The 19,534-nt window shown below is 46.5% G+C and overlaps 1 protein-coding gene across 2 annotated transcripts in view; it reads left to right on the top strand.

Annotated features, from left to right (window-relative positions):
* Window positions 1-19,534, top strand: part of RAD51B (RAD51 paralog B) — a 747,597-nt gene that overhangs the window by 487,609 nt on the left and 240,454 nt on the right. For both annotated transcript variants that reach the window (XM_075530652.1, XM_075530653.1), the window contains exon 8: window positions 18,418-18,514. In XM_075530652.1, the coding sequence (XP_075386767.1) occupies window positions 18,418-18,514 (97 nt within the window). The remainder of the gene's footprint in view (window positions 1-18,417; window positions 18,515-19,534) is intronic.

Below are 19,534 nucleotides of genomic sequence, written 5' to 3'. Positions count from 1 at the left end.
ATCAGCTCCCCCTTTCCAAACCACTCACCCTCTACTCTCCTAGTATTGCCCCTGACCCCTGGTTCTGAAGTTATCATCCACCCTGGATTCCCTGTGCCTCCAGCTCCTATATGCACCAGTGTACAACCTCTGCTCTATCCAGACTTGCAAGGTAGAATTCGGATCATGGTACTTGGGGGGGAGGAAGCATCCAGGATCTGGGGGAAAGCTGTATTCTTCATCGGTGCTACATCGCACCCTGACTGACTCATCTCCTCCCCTAGACCCTTCTGTGAGGGGGTCTCCAGTGGCCGACATATGGGCTTTGGGTCTCCACTCTGCACTTCCCCCTTCATTCACTATGGTAAGATTTTTTTTTGATGATGCCTTATCCCTGATCCCTTTGACATCTCGTGATCGCACAGGCTGGTGTGCTTCTTCCGTGTGGGCTTTGTTGCTTCTGAGCTAGATGGCCGCTTGTTCACCTTCAAGCCTTTAAGACCCCAGACACTATCTCTTTTGATAGCCGGGCACCATCAGCTTTCTTCGCCACATTTGCTTATGCACCCGTTTGTCCTCAGTGATTGTATCATGGAGGTGTGCAGCCAATGATATGATTTTTTTGTTCTTTGATGCCTGATAACTGATCCCTTTGGGACCACGTGATCACACAGGCTGGTGTGTTCTTCCATGTGGGCTTTGTTGCTTCTGAGCTAGATGGCCGCTTGTTTACCTTCAAGCCTTTAAGACCCCAGACACTATCTCTTTTGATAGCCGGGCACCATCAGCTTTCTTCACCACATTTACTTGATCACCTGCTTTGGCTTCAGCAGTTGTGTCAGTAGGGTGAGCATCATAGAATGCCAATTTAATAGAAGAAAGTATTCATGCGTTGAGGGAGTGCTTGAGTAGAGGCCCAAGGTCCTTCCGCCACCTTAATACTAAGCCGATAAATATAGACACATAGATCTATTTCCCCATCCTCATATATATATTTGCATGTACATGCCTTTGTCTAGACCTCTATAAATGCCCTTTGCCTCCTAGCTCTTTCCTCTATTTCCCTTGACTTTCCTCCTGCCCCACTATCATGCTCCGTCCCCACCTGGGTTACAGCTATACATCTTCTTTACGTAACCTTACCCTTGATCATTCCTTACCAGGCCTGCCACTCCCCCCTCACTACCATTTTGGGTCCCATGTTGTTCTCTTGTCCCTGTGTTTGTTAACACCACTTCCTTACCCCCACCTCCTCCTATCCCAAATCCCCCCGGAACTGTCAGTCCCGCTGTTTTTCCTCCAGTTAGTTCATCCAGCCTGTCTTATTTAGACAGACCTGTGGAGATAATAACATGCACAAAAACAAGACAGAGGAAAACAAAGCAGCAGTATACAACTAGACAACAAAACAGCAACAACAAACCACTGACAGAGAACAAACCAAACCCCGTGTTCTAGGGCATATCTCCTCCGGGCAGGACTGGCTTTACTCTGGGTCCCAAAGCTCATAGGACAGACTGGCTTGTACAACAGAATGCCAAGTTCTTGGTTTTACAATCCAAAATAAAACTGTTTTGTGAGATAGGCACAACTGTCTGGCAGACACATTTCTTCCTCAAGGCAAGTTGAATAAGAAGTCAAATGATTGAAAGGTTGCTTGGTCAATATGGACTCCGTTAGCAGGGGAGTGAACGGATTCAAATGTTTATGGTTCAGGCCTTGTGCAGCTGTTCTGTCTTTATCATCCAGCTCTACCTGTCCCACAGGAGAGCCTCACCTCACTCTCTCCAGAGGCCTGGTTGGGTTCGGAATCAGCACTGCCTCTCTGATTCTCCTTTTGGACCGACCTTTTCTGCTCTTTTGATTGACCAACTCTCTCCTCTCATCATTTGATGTCATATTATTTTTTAAAATTATCTTTGGGACACCTTCCCCCTCCTATGTTTTTAATTGACGATGGCATTATGAAACCGTAACTGCCATGCCTTCACCACACCTCCCAAATTAATAATAGCCCGTGGGTGTTAGTGTTGGTGTCGTTAGGTTCCCTCTGGTTGTTTCCGACTCATAGCAACCCCATGCACACCAGAATGAAACACCGCCTGGATTTGGGGCCACCCTCACAATCGTTCTGTGTGAGCCCACGGTTGCAGCCACTGTGTCAATCCATCTTGTGGAGGGGCTTCTTCTCGTCGTTGCCCCTCAACTTTACCACGCCTGATGCCCTCTTCTAGGCACCGGTCTCTCCTGACAACATGTCCGCAGGACATGAGACTAAGTCTTGCCATGCTTGCCTCTAAGGAACATTCTGAGTGTACTTCTCCCAAGACAGCTTTGTGTGTTCTTTTGGCCATCGGTGGTCCCTGAAATACCCTTCTCCAGCACTGCAATTCAAATGCAAATAGTTCCTTATAGCCAGTCCACATTCCAATGTCCCAGATTGTCTACCTGTGTCCTTGCACAGTTGGTTAGTTGAAATCCGGATCTGAATAGGGTCAACACATTGCACATGGTTACATCTCTTACCTTTTTTCCTCCCCCCTCCTTTATTCAAGACATTCTTTTGTTGGAGAAATTGGAAGTAGGATATTCCCCATCTGCACCCCTTCCACATTTTGGTTAATTGGTTTCTTTCTGTTGTCATTTAACTTACTCGTCTATATTTCTTATTCCCTGTGTACTGATAGTTACACCTGAGGTTTCATTAGATTTGAAGATCCTAATTATTTTTGGCAAAAGCACTCGACAGGTGGTGCTGTGTACTTTCTATGATATCATGTCAGGGGGCAGAAATGCCTGTTGAACCACCTTTGATGACACTCACATTGATCAGTGGGTTCCTCTTGTGGTATCCTGGGCCTTCCTTTACCACATTTCCTGTCAGCCTGTAGCCTAATGATGATCATTTTCCACATCCATTGTTTTAAGGGACACATATTCTGGCCTTTCTTTTTGTTGTGATTGTTCCATTAATAGTATTTATTTATTTTTAATAAATACATTTCATTGACATATAATTTCACGTATTATGCAATCCAGTCATTTAAACATGTCAAACTGAGTTGTGCAATGATCCCCACGTTCAATTTTAAAGCAATTTCATCATTCTTGTCCTTATTATTATTAGCCCCCCACACCCACCACCCCCACCTCCCTGCCAAATCCTAAGACACTTTAATCCATTACTATCTCTGTCAATTTACCTAGCTTGGATTTCATATGAAGGAAAACATACTAAATAAATAAATAGATAAAATAAACCCAAAAGCCAACAACAAATAAAACAAAGTATACCATCAAAGAAAGCAGCAAATAATCAAAACAAGAACAAACGTAAAATGGGTCAAAAGGGAGAAAAATAATAAGGTGTTAAATTTAAACCTACCTAGATCGGCATTGGTCCACTGTCCAATGCTCTTTGTCTGACCTTTCATTGTGCGATTCTGCTCTTGAGACAAAAGGTCCTGATTACCTTGTTCAATTCTGAAATGCATCTTGTGGTCCTCGTTTCTGATTTCTACATTAGGGGAGGGAGGTGTTTCTCTGTGAACCCCACAGCCTACCTAGTAACTTAAAATATGAACATATTCATATGTTTTATGGATTAAGTGTTTTATTTCAGTCTCTATGTGGACCGTGCTGTTGGCTTTGAAAACATAAACAGAGAAGTGGAGCATCTTCTTGTCAGTTAGTTTGAAAAGTACCTTGCAGGGGGGAAAATAGCCTTTTTTCTAAGTAGTGGGACAAATTGAGGACTCCTCTTTGGCTGGCAGTGCTTCTTTTCTCCCGGGTGGGAAGATGCTCAGTTCTCATGGGGTGTCTCCTGCTAGGAACTGGAATGAAGCCTCCAGGACAGGCACCAAAAAGACACAGTCATTTGAGGACGTCTCGGGCCGTCGTTTGGTTTTAGATTTTGCTCTCCCAGTTTGCTAAGAAGTCTTTCATAAAGATGTTTCCTAAACGCTCTTGCATATGAATTAGGGCTCTTCCTTTCCTCTGTAATGGGGCCTTGGTCCTCTTTGATGTGTTTGACAGAATGTAGCTTCTAAATACAGTTTGAAACTTACTTCTGCACACTCTCACAAACACACAGATAGATACACACGTTCTTGATTCTTCAGCTGATCTATATGTATATACTGTCTTGTAAAAATATTGTCCTGTAGGAACCAATTTCAGGGGCAGAAAGGAATTATGCCTTGTTTCTCCTTCCTGAAAGGTTGGGTCCTGATGTGCAGACATGAGAGCTGCAAAGGAGTGGGGGTCTTTTCCTTATTAACTTCTTGACTGAATTACTGAAGGGGGCCCTTTATGATAAATCATAGCCTGCACTTAAAGCAATGAGTCGCATTTGTAATGAGGACCCCCTGCAGTGAGGACAGAGACGGTTGGCACTATGACGAGTTATCTTTGTGGAGAAAAAAAATGAAGCAAAGATCCAGTTCCAATGGGCATCACATTGCCACAAGCAGCTCGTCATTGTTTTGTAAAACCATTGAGACCTGGCTTTCTCATGGGGTTTTGCTTTACTGCCCCTCTCTTTCAGGATCAGAGGGTCTAAAGCAGTGGTTCTACACCTTCCTAATGCCATGACCCTTTAATACAGTTCCTCATGTGGTGGTGACTCCCCAACCATAACGTTATTTTCTGTTGCTACATCATCACTGTGATTTTGCTACTGTTATGAATCAGGCGACCCCTGTGAAAGGGTCTTTCAATGCCCAAAGAGGTCGCGACCCACAGGTTGAAAACCGCTGGTATAAAGGAGCTTGAAAACTAGAGTCAGTAGACTTGGGTTTGGGTCTAGAAAGTTTACATACTGAAAACTTTCGGCAAGTCACCTTCTCTCCCCAGTGTGAAGAGATGTAATACCTGCCTATGACTGGGGGAGAATGAGGTTCAGATGAGATGTTACATTTGTGTATGTTGAAGGCGGTTGAGTCAATTCGTGTGACAGAATAGAGCTGCTGCACAGGTTTTCTGAGCTTGTAATCCTCATGGGAGCAGCTCATCAGGGCATTCCTCCCAGGGAGCCAGAGGGTGGGTTAGCATGGCCAGCCTTTCAGGAAGCGGCTGATAGTCTACCACTGTGTCTCTCACCCCAAACTCTTAATGTGGTTGAGTTGGTGCTGACTCACAGGTACCCTTGGATTTTAGAGGCCGTATCTTTACAGGCACCAATTGCTACATTTTTCTCCCACGGCGCTAATGGTAGGTTTAAACCACTGACCTTGTGGTGAGCAGTTGAGTGCTTAACCATTGGGTCACCAGCACTTCTTTTTGAGACACTGGGCTCCCTAATGTTTGTGAAAAATGGAATTCATAGATAATGAAATTTCCCCACAAACTTTTGGAAGCCTCCTCTGTATGTGATATATATATTATATAATGTGATATATATTATATATATATAGTTTTCAATAATCTCACATGAATGTGAAAGATGGATATTGAATAAGGCAGGTGGAAGAAGCATCAATGCATTTGTGTTATGGTCCTGGTAAAGAACATGGGAAGTTCCATGGATTGCCAACAAAACCCAAGCAGGCAGCATGTCTCTCCTTAGAGTCAAAGATGGCGGCACTTCATCTCAAGAACTTTGGACGTGTTGTAAAGAAAGACCAGTCCCTGGAGAAGGACTCCACGTTTAATAAAGTGGAGGCACAGCGAAAAAGAGGAAGTCTCTTGACAAGAGGATTGACCCAGTGGCGGCAACAACGGGCTCAAGCATAGGAACGATTGTGAGGATGGTGCAGGGCTGGCAGTGTTTCCTTCTGTTGTGCCTACGATCGCTGTGAGTCAGAACTGACTGGACTGCACCTAACAGCAGAGTAAGAAAGTGGACATCTATATCCATGATATATATATATATATATATATATATGCATTATATATATCATAGATACTTGTGTATAAGCCAAGTTTTTCAGCACATTTTTATGCAGTTTTGTGGTAAAATTAGGTGCGTTGGCTGATATTCAGGCTGGCTTATATTCCAGATATATATGGTGTGTGTGTGTGTGTGTGTGTGTGTGTGTGTGTATAACAACATTGACAGTTTTTCCATATTCCAGTTTCAGAGGCAACATTTGGTCTGTCTGTTTACCACATGAGCATGTCCCTATACTTCTCGGCACTTTCCTCCTTTGTGCAATGGACAAGAATAGTAGTTTTTCTGGAAAAGAAACCTTTCTGGTGAAGAAAAAGTGCAAGGTAGACATAGGACCAGTGAGCTAGCCTTGTGGTATTTGCAATACTGTTTATTTCATTTCATTAGTGGGATTTGAAAATCCACAATCGTTTTCCTAGTACTGTGCTTGAACATAGGTATCCCCCAAATACCGGAAATTTATTTTCAAAGCTATGCATTTAATTTTTTTTAATAATACAACCTTACCATCTTCAAAGTACTCTCCATTACACTTAATACATTTGTCAAATCTGCAATTCCATTCGTGGAAACATTTTTCAAACTCATCTGTTTGGATGGTTGGCAGCCCCTCCCTCATTTTTTTCTTCACCTCTTCTATGTCTTCAAATCATTGTCCTTTCATGTCCCTCTTCATTCATGGAAATGAAAAGTAGTCACATGAAGCGAGGTCAGGTGTATGGGGCAAAAGAGGCATGCTGTTTTTGTCCAAACGTGGCACACTGAGATGGGTGCTCGAGCAGGTACATTGTCATGGTGACAAAACCAGACCCCCATCTGCCACAAACCAGGCCTTTCCACCGCCCCCCACACACTGTTACACAATCTTTTCAGAACCTCTAAAATAGAAAACTCGATGAATAGTCTGACCTGGTAGAAGGAACTCCAAATGCACTATCCCCCTCATGTAAAACAAAACAAAACAAAAAACCACAACAAATGAGCATTGTCTTAATCTTCAATTTCTTTTGATGAGCTATTTTAGGCAAGGTGACAATGGAGTCCTCCACTGGCTTGATTGATGTTTGCTTTCAAGGTCTTAAGAAAAGCACCATGTCTCCACACCAGTAATGACCTTGGGAAAATGCCTGTGTTGCTTTGGAGGTGATCTTTCAAAGCTCAGCATGTTTCCAGTGGACACTCTTTCCGGGTCAGTCAGAGCCTGAGGCACACATTTTGCAGCGATCCTTCTCATTCCCAAATCTTCTGTTAAAATTCGCTGAACCAAGCTGCAACGTAGTCCAGATAACGTCCCCATCTCTTTAATGGTTCATCGTTGGTTTTTGCGCACAAGTGCATGGATTTTTGTTGACATTTTTATTTGTTTGAGAAGTTGACAGATGTCCAGAAAGGGGTTTGTCATCAACCGACATTTCACCTTTTTTGAATGAGAAAACCACTCGTACACTTGAGGTTTTTCCCATAGTGCTGTCCTTGTAAGCTGTGTTCAACATCACAACAGTTTCTATGGCATTTTACCCAAGTGGGAAACTTTCACAGTCACATGCTGTTCTCTTAAATCGGCCATCCGAAAAAACGAGGTTCAAGTGAAACTGCTTTAACAAAAAAATTCACTGTGACCAGGAGAACCTTCCCAGGTGACGCTACTGGGTGCACTAACTCAGAGCTAGTTGATAGATGCTTGCCAGCACGAAAACTTCGTACTACAAACGCTCCACCCAGCGGAGCTTGTTTCCATTTGGGGGGGGCGGTACCCCCTCATACTCTTGGTTGAAAGAACGGATTTCGGAGTCAGACAAATTATTTTGCCTACTACAGTTACTTGATTATCCTAAAAATGCAAGACTAATGTCACCTACCTCAGAGAGTTACAGTGAACATCCAAGTGGGCTCTGTAAATAAGATACTTAGCATGGTACACCCAGTGGACACTCTCAGTGTGCCTTCTCTTTCCCCAGACTGCGGACTGCTTCTCCACTTTAGCCTCCATCACAAAGCATTTATAAAGATTTCCAAGTCAGTAATAAGACTGGGTGCTTTAATTTAAAAATGAAAGCGGTAATAAGGCTAGGCAAGTTTGGGGTCGAGAGCTGAGGGAACCTGTTTTGTTTGTGTGTTTGTTTGTTTTGTGATAAACAACTGTGATTTGTCATCTCCTTCTCCTATCCCCAAACCTGCCGAGTCACCATTCCAGCCCCTTGGCCACAGTCTGGTTGTGTCTGTGGAATACGGCACAACCCACAAGAAACCAGCACTAATAAATGACAGATCATCTTGAGGGATTTTGTTTGCGTTCCTGTGCTTGCTCTCCTGGCGAGACAGGAAACCTTTAATAAGACTTTTCCTAAATGATGTTGCATGTGAAATGTGGATTTTCCCCCTCCCCTCTGTTCTCCTAACAAATGGCCATTTCATGAGGTTTCCTTTCATTTTTTTTCTTCCTCATCTTTCCTGCTTCTCGGTACATTCCACAAAGAGCTTATTCCTCTGCTGGTTACTGATTGATGGTTCCACTCTGTGTGCCCTTTAATTTTGCAATAAACCAACAAGGAGTTAAGACCACAAACTTAAAGAGAATTGACTTATTTATTTGACTGGATTCACCGGAATGACAGGCAAAGTCAGTCATTTCGGTGTGGTCCTGGGGAAGGCAGGAGGAGCCCATGAGAAAGAACACCGTGTTGTAAATACCCACCAGAAAGACCTTCCTTGTCCTCCCATTCCAAAGCAGCTAGGTCTCCAATCCCCAGAAGTGAACCTTCTCTAGGCCTTGGTTAGAAGCGGAGAGTCTGCCACAAGACTTGCTTCTAGCTCCAGCACCTCCATTCAGTGGGATTTTAGACGTGTCGAACTGGTGGGTGCGATGGGGGTGGGGGTGGGGTGTAACTACCACAGGTCCTGTGCCACCTTTTCCCCCAAAGTGATCCTGCTGAACCTTAAAGGGTCAAATGAGCAACCACAAATCCACCTCAGCCACCAGTCCTTTTAGGCCTGGCCACTTAACTGGATGACTCCAACAACCAGTAACCCACTTCTCTCCCAGTGTGTTCATCAGCACCAGGCCAGGGCCGCCATCAGGAGATAGGGGTACTGCTACCCTTTGGGAATCAATTCCCAAGCATATTTAGAAGCAATGAGCTGCTTTTTTCTTTACCTTTGACATTGCACAGAGCAAACAGTCTGAAAAATAAATGCAGACACCATCTCCAGTAGGAAAGCCAGAGCTGACGTCTTGAGTGGCTCCCGTGGCTTCTGAGTCAACTAAAGCGAGTCTTCTAGGGTGTTTAGAAACATGGGTACTATGATGGGTCATGCATAAGGATGCTGCAGACCTACTGCTGGTTGAAAGAATGACGCTGGAAAGACAAATACCCACATGGAATTTGTCCCAGCCGTGCACTCCCATCAGAGCCCCGTGTTGTTTGTGGCTCTGCCACACGTAACCAGTTAACTGCCTGTTCTTAGTTTACTCTGATGTGGCAACCTTTTGGCTGAAAGTCTTGATGTCACATTTTAGCAGAAGTGAAAATGCTAGTAGACTAGTCAGTGGCCAAGACAAAAATAGAGTCCTGGAGTCTGTCCCTTACCATACCTGCTGGAGCATGGTTCCTCCCAGCCTGAAGACACGGTGTTTCCACCTCCACCCAACCAAATCCTAACAGTCAACTGGTTCCTTTGTGCTGCTGGAAATTTCTTTCATTCGTAAACACTTGGTATGGTTTTCCTTTACACGTGGTCTTGGACGTGGTCAATCAGGGATCAGCTGTGCTCTGAAGAAATTGATCAACAAATAGCTGAGAGGTCATGGGATTTTCCTCCCGAGAGCCTTTTCCTGTGGTAGAAACACTGTGCACCAGCGAGCCAGACAGCCCTGGCTTTAAAATCTAGCTCTCCCACGTGCTAGTTATTTGGTCTCAGGAAATTGCTTAATGTCTCTGAACCTCAGTTTCTGCATTTTCAAAACTAGGGTCAGCATGTTTACTTCACTGAGTTGTGAGGCTGAGACGTGCTAAAGTCTAGGAAGTGCTCAGTCAATCAGGGTGTCTTCTTTTATTCTTTGCCTCCTTTACAGAGGAGACCGGGACGCACAAACTTACACATTTCATGACAACTAGACTGTAGATGAAAAGACAGTTTCAAAACAAGCACTGCCATCATCCTGCATCCACTTGGAGCAATCCTCTAGGAGAACAGACCTGCTCCTGAAGCTTTGCCAGACCACAGATTTTCATAAGAGCAGACAGCCTCATCTATCTCCTGAGTAACAGCCGGTGGATTGGAACCACTGGCCTTGCCATTAGCAGCCAGATGCTTAATCCACTGTGCCCCCAGCATTACACAATAACACACGTGAACTACTTGGGGGTGGGGAGGAATTTGTACTTGATGCTAAGCATAGCAAGCATGCTCGAGCTGCGGGGTGTCGGTTGGGACTAGAATAGTTAGGGAAGGGTTCTTGGAGGAGGAGAGATTTGAGCAGGTACCTGAACAATGGAAGCTATAGAAGTAGAGTAGAGCAGAGGGGGGTCTTTGGAAAGTCAATGACCACAAGCACTGACATTGCGTTATGTGCCTACAGGGGTGTTGGGAAGGTAACGAGGGCCTGGGCCAACCCCTTCCCCAATTTGAGCACCCCAAACAATCTAGTTTGTACCCCTCCCCAAGGTTGAGATGACTAGACTTGATAGAGCAACCCCAGGAGCTGAAACACCTCCTGCCCCATGGCCAGCTGCCAGCTGCCTCAGTCAGGCACCTTTCTTATCTGTGGCGCCTTGAGAAATATAAATGTTAAAACCAGAATGTCACATTCTATCAGAAGAAGTGGATACAATAGTCAATGTAAAGCTAAGATTGTTAGGCACCTACTAAGTACTAGGTACTGGCTTAAGTGCCTTATCTACCAACTCATTTATTGTCCTAATACTCACTAAACCCAAACCCTCTGTCACTGAGTCCCTGCCAACTCACACTAACCCTACAGAACAGAGTAAAACTGGCCCTTAGGGTTTCTGAAACCATAAACCTTTATGGGAGCGACTGCCTCCTCTTTCTTCCTAGGAGACTGGTGGGTTTGAACTGCTGACCTGGAAGTTAGCAGCCCAACACTGAACCCATTACACAACCCGGGCTCCTGTCCTCACAACCAAAACCCAAACCAAACTCACTGCCACCAAGTCAATGCTGACTCATAGAGACCCTATTATATTGTCTCATGGTACAGTTAAGGAAACCGAGACACTGGGAGAGTAAATAAATTGACCTAGGCTTGCCTACCAGTCAGTGGCAGAGCTGTGATTGAAACTCTGGCAGTCTGGCTCCAGAACCCACCCCGCTTACATCATAGCCACGTCAGTTACTTCCCTGCCTCCCCTACCCAGCACGGAGGTGTCCCCTAAGCCTATGCTGTGAATAGATGCCGAAAAGCACACCCCACCGTCTAAAGTGGCACTGTCATTATTCTTTTTAATAACTTTATTGGGGGCTCGTCCAGCCCTTATCACAGTCCATCCATCCATGGTGTCAAGCACATTTATACATTGGTCGCCATCATCATTCTCAGAACGGCATCATTAGTGTTGTCAATAACATCAGGTGGGAAGTGAGCAAGATAGCCCATTGGAAAGCAAAGTCACTGGAAGTGCCCACGGGGACGAAGACCGGGCCAGGTTGCTGCTAGTAGGCAGCAGTACACATGCCGCCCTGTCCTCTCTGGTCACTCTTTTCTGCGGAACCCTGACAGGGCACATTTTCACTTGGCTCAGTGCTTCACAGGGCCATCAGCATGCCTCAGAAGCAGCATCGCAGATGAAGATCCTGTTTTGTCATCTTGTTGACGTCATGGCGTCTCCCTCCAGCATTGTCAGCCCTGGGCCAGGACCTTCATTTTATGGCCCTGCATCTCGAGATTGGGAGTTGGCATGCTAGTGATCACAGTGGAAGATTTCTATTCCAAGGGCATTGCCATGAAAGGACGCCTGTCCCTACTCGCCATGTAAATATTTAGCTATTTTAATGTATTTGTTCTGGGCCTATTCTTCTTGGGTCTCACCAATGTTGACTCTGTAAAGGTAGGCTAATATAGTTTGTCTGGGCTGATGTCATTTATTTAAGCCAGACAGCATGGCTTCGGCCAATTAAAAAATAATCTTAGCAACACCTTCCAGGGCACTCCTTTTTGGAGGACATTGGCTACATGGTTTGTGTTGAAGAGCAGAGCTGATAATGCTGTGTTCCTGGGCAGGCCTTGAAGTGACTTCTTGCTGAGCCGATGGGGAGTGACTCTTGCTCCCTTAGTGTGCCCGGGATCCTCTCTAGAATTGTTTGTCCCACCCACTCACTGAAGTTGGAGACTGCTTGGTGATTCCAAAAACCCAATGCACTACCATCGAGCCCATTTTGATGCATAGCAACCCTATAGGGCAGAGTAGAACCCTATAGTTACTCTTGTTCCATCTCTCTCCTGAGGAATGACTGGTAGTTTAGAAATGCTGACCTTGAGGTTAGCAACCCAGCTTAATTAACCACGATGCCACCAGGGCTCCTGATTAGAACGCTGCTTTATTCTGGGCGATCCTGGGCGTGATAGAGATTCGAAGGAGTCACACCTGGCGTTGGCTCCTTCTCCTGGAGGAAATGTCTCAAAGACAGGGGGAGACCAGAGGTTCCCTGCCACCTGCGGTGTGTGGCTGTGGCTGGAGGATGGACCTCCCCCAAAGAACTTCTATTCGCAGAAACACCCCCCCCCCCCAGAGGGCTGCGGAGCAAGTGACTCAACAGAACGTTTTTCTTGGTCTCAAATAAGTCTGAGGTGGGGAAATCAGTTAATACCAGCCATCTGCGATGGACTGATCACAAAGCCGTATCTTTCTAATCCTCCGCGCAAATCAGAAGTGGGGGAATCCCCAGAGCCCAGAAGTACACGTGAATAGAAAGCTCCCCACAAGTAACAGAAACACCGTCAAAGGTCAGCAGAAACTCAGGGGGCTGTTGGAAATCCGCCCCCCTTGCCTTTCTGTGGCTTCAGTGGGCAGTTGGTGAGGTGGGGAGCAAAGACCACCAAGTGAACTTCACACGAGAGCCCCTCTGGTTTCTCTCGCATCCCCGTGACCCTCAGAGGCCTCTCGCAGTTAGCCTTGTTCTGGTCCAGCCCCGGGCTGGCTAAGAACAGAACTGCACGGGCTGGCGGGGGCGCGCAGGCCCGCAGCTGGCCGTGGCCTTGTTGTTTCCTGCCGGGGCCCCGCCATTAGCGACAGGATGCTGCGAGGCCAGGCCGCTGCAGCGGAAACAGCACCCTGGCCGGTTGTTGGGGGCCCCGTGCGACTGTCCGCCCAGCGGAGGCTCAGAACCAACACGTGTTAACCTCAGCCCGCCAGCGCCGGGGACCGGTCTGCTGGCGGTGGGACCAGAGCTTTCCACACTTGCGTCGATGGCCCCGGGTTTCCACCGCACCCCCCTGCGTGTGCACCCACGAGAAGTAGGCCAAGGAGACGGGGCGCCCAATGGCAGCCTTATCCGGCCCCACAGTGCTTTCCCCGAGCTTGTGGAACAGGCGATGGCGGGCCGGGGGCGGAGGCGAGACTGCCAGCCCGTCTGATGGAGTGAGTGTGTGTGAGCAAAGCCCACTGCCTCCTTTCCTCCAGCTGCACAGCCTCGTTCTCAGCCTACATCCTCTTGGGGCTGTCAGAATGGCCTTATTATATACTCCACCAACAACTTCAGGGAGATCCCAACGAGCCAGGCTTTCAGAATTTTCCCAGGGGGAGATCTGCCCAGATTTCTTTGCACAGAGTAAGGGATAAGAGGCCCAAGTTTTCCAAGATGGAAAATAATTGGATCATCCACAAAAGTGACCAGCCTCGTTCCCACCCTCCTCCCCCACCTGCCCTTTCTTCCTCAGCCTCTGTCTCCTGAATCTGTGCAGGATGAATTTCTTCAGGTCGCAGGAGGCGGGAAACAAGGATCATGGTGGGATGTTTAGTACACCAACACCACAAGCAAGGGAAACATGTAAACCGTTTGCGGAGCAGCCTGACACCTTCACAGGCATAACGGGTGGTGCTCGCCTTCTCTTTGGGTCCCGCATCCCTTTTCAGGTACAGAGGGGTTAGGGACAGTTGCCCGAATTGCCCGGCAGGTTATTAACAAGGCTCGAAATAAAACTCAGGCACTTGACTTTCACACCAGCATTTTCTTCGGGTCAAATTGACTTTTGGTCCTTTTACCACAGATATTTGGAAAGGGAACTCCCCTTCCCCCCACACCCCACTTTAGGCTCTCCCAGAACACAACTTCAGTGGCACCCTTTAAGATGGAAACAGCAGGCTGGAGTACCAATACCTTATCACTTCTGTGTTCCACAACTGACACTGGATATTCTCTGGCTGACGCCCTCACAAAAAACAAAATGATTTTTTTTTCATGATGGAATACTTCATAATTTTCCAGAGCTGGGCAAAGCTAAACCAGACTTGTTCCTGTGACACTCAGTCTCCACAGTGGTTGGTCTGACTTTTCTTCACAACAAATATTGGATATCTCTTTTCAAAGCTGGAAGTGACCAAGAAGGGAGACTGGGGAGCTGACTGTGGGGGAGGCGTGGGCCTAGGAGTGTGGCCTTAGAGACATGCTTTAGGGGGAATTCATCCTCTTCCCAGAACACCCCTCCGACTTTTCTCATGCTTTCCCCTTGCCCCCCTGCCCCCCTCCTGCCCTCCTCTCTCCTGGTTGCCTCTCACACCGCTCCTCGCATAGCAGATGGGTGGGGCACTCGCGGTCATGGTTCGGAAGCAAGAGACCAAGTCAGGGGAGAGAATAGCAAAAACCACTCCGGGGCCTTTCTCTCAAGCTTTGGTGATGAAAGGAATCAATGAACCTTAACCATTTCTCACAGGAAACTCTGGCCTCTGTCTCCCCCAAAGCAAGGCATTCAGCAACCCTTTACAGAGGCAGGGTTACAAGTCGGAATTTCTGATGTATCCAATGCCTCTGTTGTCCTATTTGGATGTCTCTGAGATAGATAGATAGATAGATAGATAGATAGATAGATAGATAGATAGATAGATAGATAGATAGATAGACAGACAGACATAGACGGATAGACTTAGATGCCAAAAGTAACAGTTTATAAACTGTGCCTTAAGAAGACATATAATTTGAAAGACAGGAAGAAACCTAGATATCAAATTAGCTGTGCCGTCAAGACTCCATGGCAGGCAGAGCAGGGCCGTTTTGAGAGATTTAGTGCCAGGAACATTTTGAGTGTGGTGATCACCAACATTCCCACTTAGTCCCACAAATGATTCTCTTCCTCTGGCCGGTCGGTTGGTCCAACTTCACTGCGGCAGCTGAAGTACCAGGACAACCACCGTGCTCGCCCTACAGGCCCGATTAAAGTGACTTTGAAACTCCTCGGGGGCTCTGTGTTGGATTGTGGCAGCTTTCGGGCAGGGCGTGGGCGACAGGAGGAAGTGGGTGTTTTTATGGGTAGAAATGCCCTCTGCGATGCTTGAGGTTGCCTCGTGATCCCTGAAGCCCAGCCCTCCCCTTTAACTCTGCCGCAATCAGCACGTCCACGGAGAGCTCCTGCGCTTTGGAAATGACAAACCATATGCATCCAGGGCCGCACCGAGAACCAGCAAAAAGATGGGCAGAATTTGGCTGAAATTGGCTCACGTGCCTGAGACTTTCGTGGAAGTTCTCTCCCTCTGTCCTCTGCCCGGTGTTGCCAGAGGAAGGAGAGAGCATGGGCCTCCTTCTTTTCTGTGAGCTCAGGCAGGTGACTCAAGTTCATGCCGTGGAAAGTGAAAATCACAAAAATTTGCCTCTCCCCTGTCCCCCAGGCATTGAGAAAGTGGAACAGTGGCATTTGCCAAATTCTTTGTTTCTTGGAAAAATAAGACTCGTAAATAATCTAGTATTGTTTTGTTGGCCAAGCATATCCTTTCTGCTAACCAAATAGGACCGATCCCCATTCTATCTTATCCTCGCCCTGACTGATCATAAACTGCCTCTTCCATGTCATCTCCCAAGTGTAAAGTAAAAGGAATTTCTTCCATCAAAGGCAGTGCCTTCAGTCTTGGCAGGTCTCTGGCCAATTTCTCCAGGGCTGCTCCACTTTCTCTTCTGTCCACTGTATTCCAGTACTCACCGTGTGCTCCAAGTGGCCACTCAAGGAAGCCCCAGCAAAGATCATTCTAATATCGTCATGTGGATCAGACTAGACACATGTAAACCAAGCTCGCTGCTATGAGTCAGTGAATGCCAACTGATAGCTACCCTATAGAAAGGTGTAAATCTTCCCTGTGGGTTTCTAAGAGTCTACTCCTTACTGGTGTAGAAGCCTCATCTTTTTCCCGCAGAAGAGCTCCTTACAATTGAATACAATTTAATTAATTAAATAAGACTAAGAAGCAGCAGTAGAAATGATCAGGCATGAAATGATATCCTGTTGCATAAAATTGTGCAAAATAGGGGAATATTCTTGCAACTGCTCAGTGTGTGTAGCCTGTAGAGATTTATAAACTCACAGAGTCTCGTTTTGACAGAGCCGATGACAACAACACCTACAGTGAACTGAATATTTACTCTGGCCCAGACAGTACAGTAAGTACCTGATATGTATTATCACATTTAATTCTCATAGCAGTTCTGTGAGGTAAATATGATTTTACCGAAGAACAAAAGAAGTTCAGAGGCTTACGTGACTTTTCCAAATACACAGAGTTAGAATTTGAGCCCAAATTTTGAGCATTGAAGTCCAGTGCTTCTACCGACCCTCTATCATAAAGAGACAAGTGAATGCAGTTCCTCATTATACGCCTTAGGCTTATGGTACCTCTCCATGATGGCAAGACTCAAGCCTTAGAGTATAAGTACATAAGTACGTACTCCTGAATATGAATCTTTGTTTCTTAAGAGAGCAGACTATTTGGCCATTTTCAGTCATCTTAATTAAAATCTTATCATATGTAATTCTTAGCAGTTCAGATGAAAACTGTGATACAAAAAGAGTGTGAGGAGATAAGATTAGCAAACACCCAGTGGAACACAATATCTGAGCATCTCTGATGAGTAGCTGGAGACGTACAAGCCCTTTAGATGCACAAAACCAAACACTCACTGCCATTGAGTCTATGCCACCAGGGCTCCCTTGACCCAGAAGATCTTGGGGAAAAATAGTCTTTGTCAGTAGCCCTGACCTTGCTATCCCATCTCTCTGCTCTCGGTTAAGCTGCCAGTGGCAAGGATTTAGAATGTGCCTCACTGGTCCATCCAAGAGACCGTGACAGAGGGGTGGCTAACAGACTGGCCAGTAAGGGCTGGAAACAATTTCCATTGCTGTTCAAATGAAGGTGGTAACACACCATCGACCAAGACTGTGGTCAGGGAATTCCAGTGAATTGTGCACTGGCCTTTGAGACCGGGAGGCTAATGGTTTCTCTCGGATGAGAAGACTCGAGCCTTGTAATCCTGTCAATCACATTGCAATTTTCCAGGAGAGAATCTGTATTTTATTCTTCCTTTCAGCGCCTAAAACAATAAGGATTAGTCGTGACTAAGGATCTTTTAAGCAGAAGAATGATTTCTTGGCTACCAAATGTGAAACTATTGAGTGGTAGTGGGTCGTGGGAATTATGTAATTTTTGGGTCCTTGTCAGGAACTTAAGTACTATGATCTTTATTTTGGACAGGTAGGAAGATGTCAATATTTTGTTTTAAATAAAGTGAGGCTTGCAAATTCATTTGTTAGAGTTCAACTAATTTAAAAGAAGCACATTACACTGTGGGAGAGGCATCTAGGTCCCATTTTACAAAACTGGAAAGAAAACTCAGACTACTGAGTTAACTAGGGTTGGTCGGAGCCACCCGCCCTCACTCATGGATGGAGTCGGTTGCCACTCACAGGGATCCTATGGAACAGAGTCGAGCTGCTCCACAGAGTTTCCAAGGCTGTAACTCTTTCTGGAAATAGCCAACATCATCTTTCTCTGGAAGAGCTGCTGCTGGGTTTGAACCACTGAGTTTGCAGGTAGCACCCCAAAGCTGGACTCACAAGTCATTGCCTATGTTCAGAATGAGTCTGTAGACACATTTGAAAAGTCAACATCTGATAAGGTGTGTATGTACGCATCTTAATTCTCTAGTTAGCTTGTTGTTGTTATTATTCTTATGGTTCACAGGAACCTGAACGTTGGTACAGTTTCCTAGCCTACATGCCTTTTTCTCACTAAGCTGAGACGGCAACACCTCGCAGACACAATTTACTCAGCCTTTAAAAAGCATCGATTAGCATTTCCCGCTCAGGTGTGGAGGAAAAATCAGTCTACCGCTACGGTTTTCTGTGTCTTTTGTTTTGTTTTGTTTTCTGTGTCTTGAATGACCGACAGGCCTGGCCAGACATTGTGGGCTGAAGATAAAATTGCTGAAAGTCAGAGCCAGGGTTTTCCTACCTGTGTCCTTCTCAGCCTTGTCTGAGACCACAGTCTGCCTCTTGAGAGCGCTCATAATTAATTTAGTCTTCTCTCTCTCTCCTCCCTGTCTGTCCACAGGTTATCTTGACGAATCAAATTACAACCCATCTGAGCGGAGCCCTCCCTTCGCAGGCCGACCTGGTGTCTCCAGCTGATGATGTGTCCCTGTCTGAAGGTAAGAGGTCTGTCCTAGAGAGGCTGGAATTTGACGGCGACACACGGCCCACTGCCTTTCTGCCTCCTGCCGAGAACTGGGGGACTTGGCTCATAGGCTGTGGCCAGCAAGCTCAGCTGGAGCCGGGGAGCTGCAGTGTGTCCACCTGCCCTGGTATCCATCTGATTCCTTGTGCGGACTTGGCGCCTCTCTCGTCCTGCCTCTCTAGCGTACTCCCTGGAGTGAGTGCCCCTCGGAGATGTTCATCAGCTCTGTCTAGAGGCTCCTATGTCTCTGTGGGCTAGTTCAGATCCTGGCAACCTGCTACCTGACTTTGGGTTTGAAACTGGTGCTCCAAGGTTGGCCATTGAACCTTGTGTTGGTTGGGACCTTTGGACTGGCTAAAAGGCATGCACTAGCTGTCCTGAGTGGCAAATAGCACCTTCGTGGTCAGCTCGCCAGAAAGATTCGGGAACGTGTTCACGTTGGCAAATCTCAACAATCGGCTCCACCCCTCACCCTATCACCCCCACGCTACAAAAGGTCAGGCAGGCTCAGGCTCTGAGTTTTGATGGCAATAGGCCTGACGTAGCTAGGGGAATTACAGCCAGTGGGTGGTTTCTCGCCTTACTGAAAGTTCTCTCTTGACATTTCTCCGAGTCCTTCTAGCTGTCGTCTCTTGTATTTCACGGCACAAACCTGGTGGGCTGAGGTACATGTGTGGAACTGCTCAAGCCTCTCTGCGCATTGACACTTTCCTGACAGTTGTTTGTGATGGAATTGATGAGACTTGCAGGCCTAGCTAGCATGGCTCCTGATTGCCTAGGTCAGCGGTTCTCAACCTGTGGGTCACGGCCCCTTTGGGAATCGAATGACCCTTTCACAGGGGTTGCCTGATTCATAACAGTAGCAAAATTACAGTGATGAAGTAGCAACAAAAGTAACGTTATGGTTCTGGGGTCACCACCACATGAGGAACTCTATTAAAGAGTCGTGGCGTTAAGAAGGTCGAGAACCACTGGGCTATGTAGTCTTGGGATC

The sequence above is a fragment of the Tenrec ecaudatus genome, chromosome 14 (assembly GCF_050624435.1).
Source record: "Tenrec ecaudatus isolate mTenEca1 chromosome 14, mTenEca1.hap1, whole genome shotgun sequence".
Lineage (NCBI taxonomy): Eukaryota > Metazoa > Chordata > Mammalia > Afrosoricida > Tenrecidae > Tenrec > Tenrec ecaudatus.
This window is presented reverse-complemented; position numbering and strand designations above follow the sequence as displayed.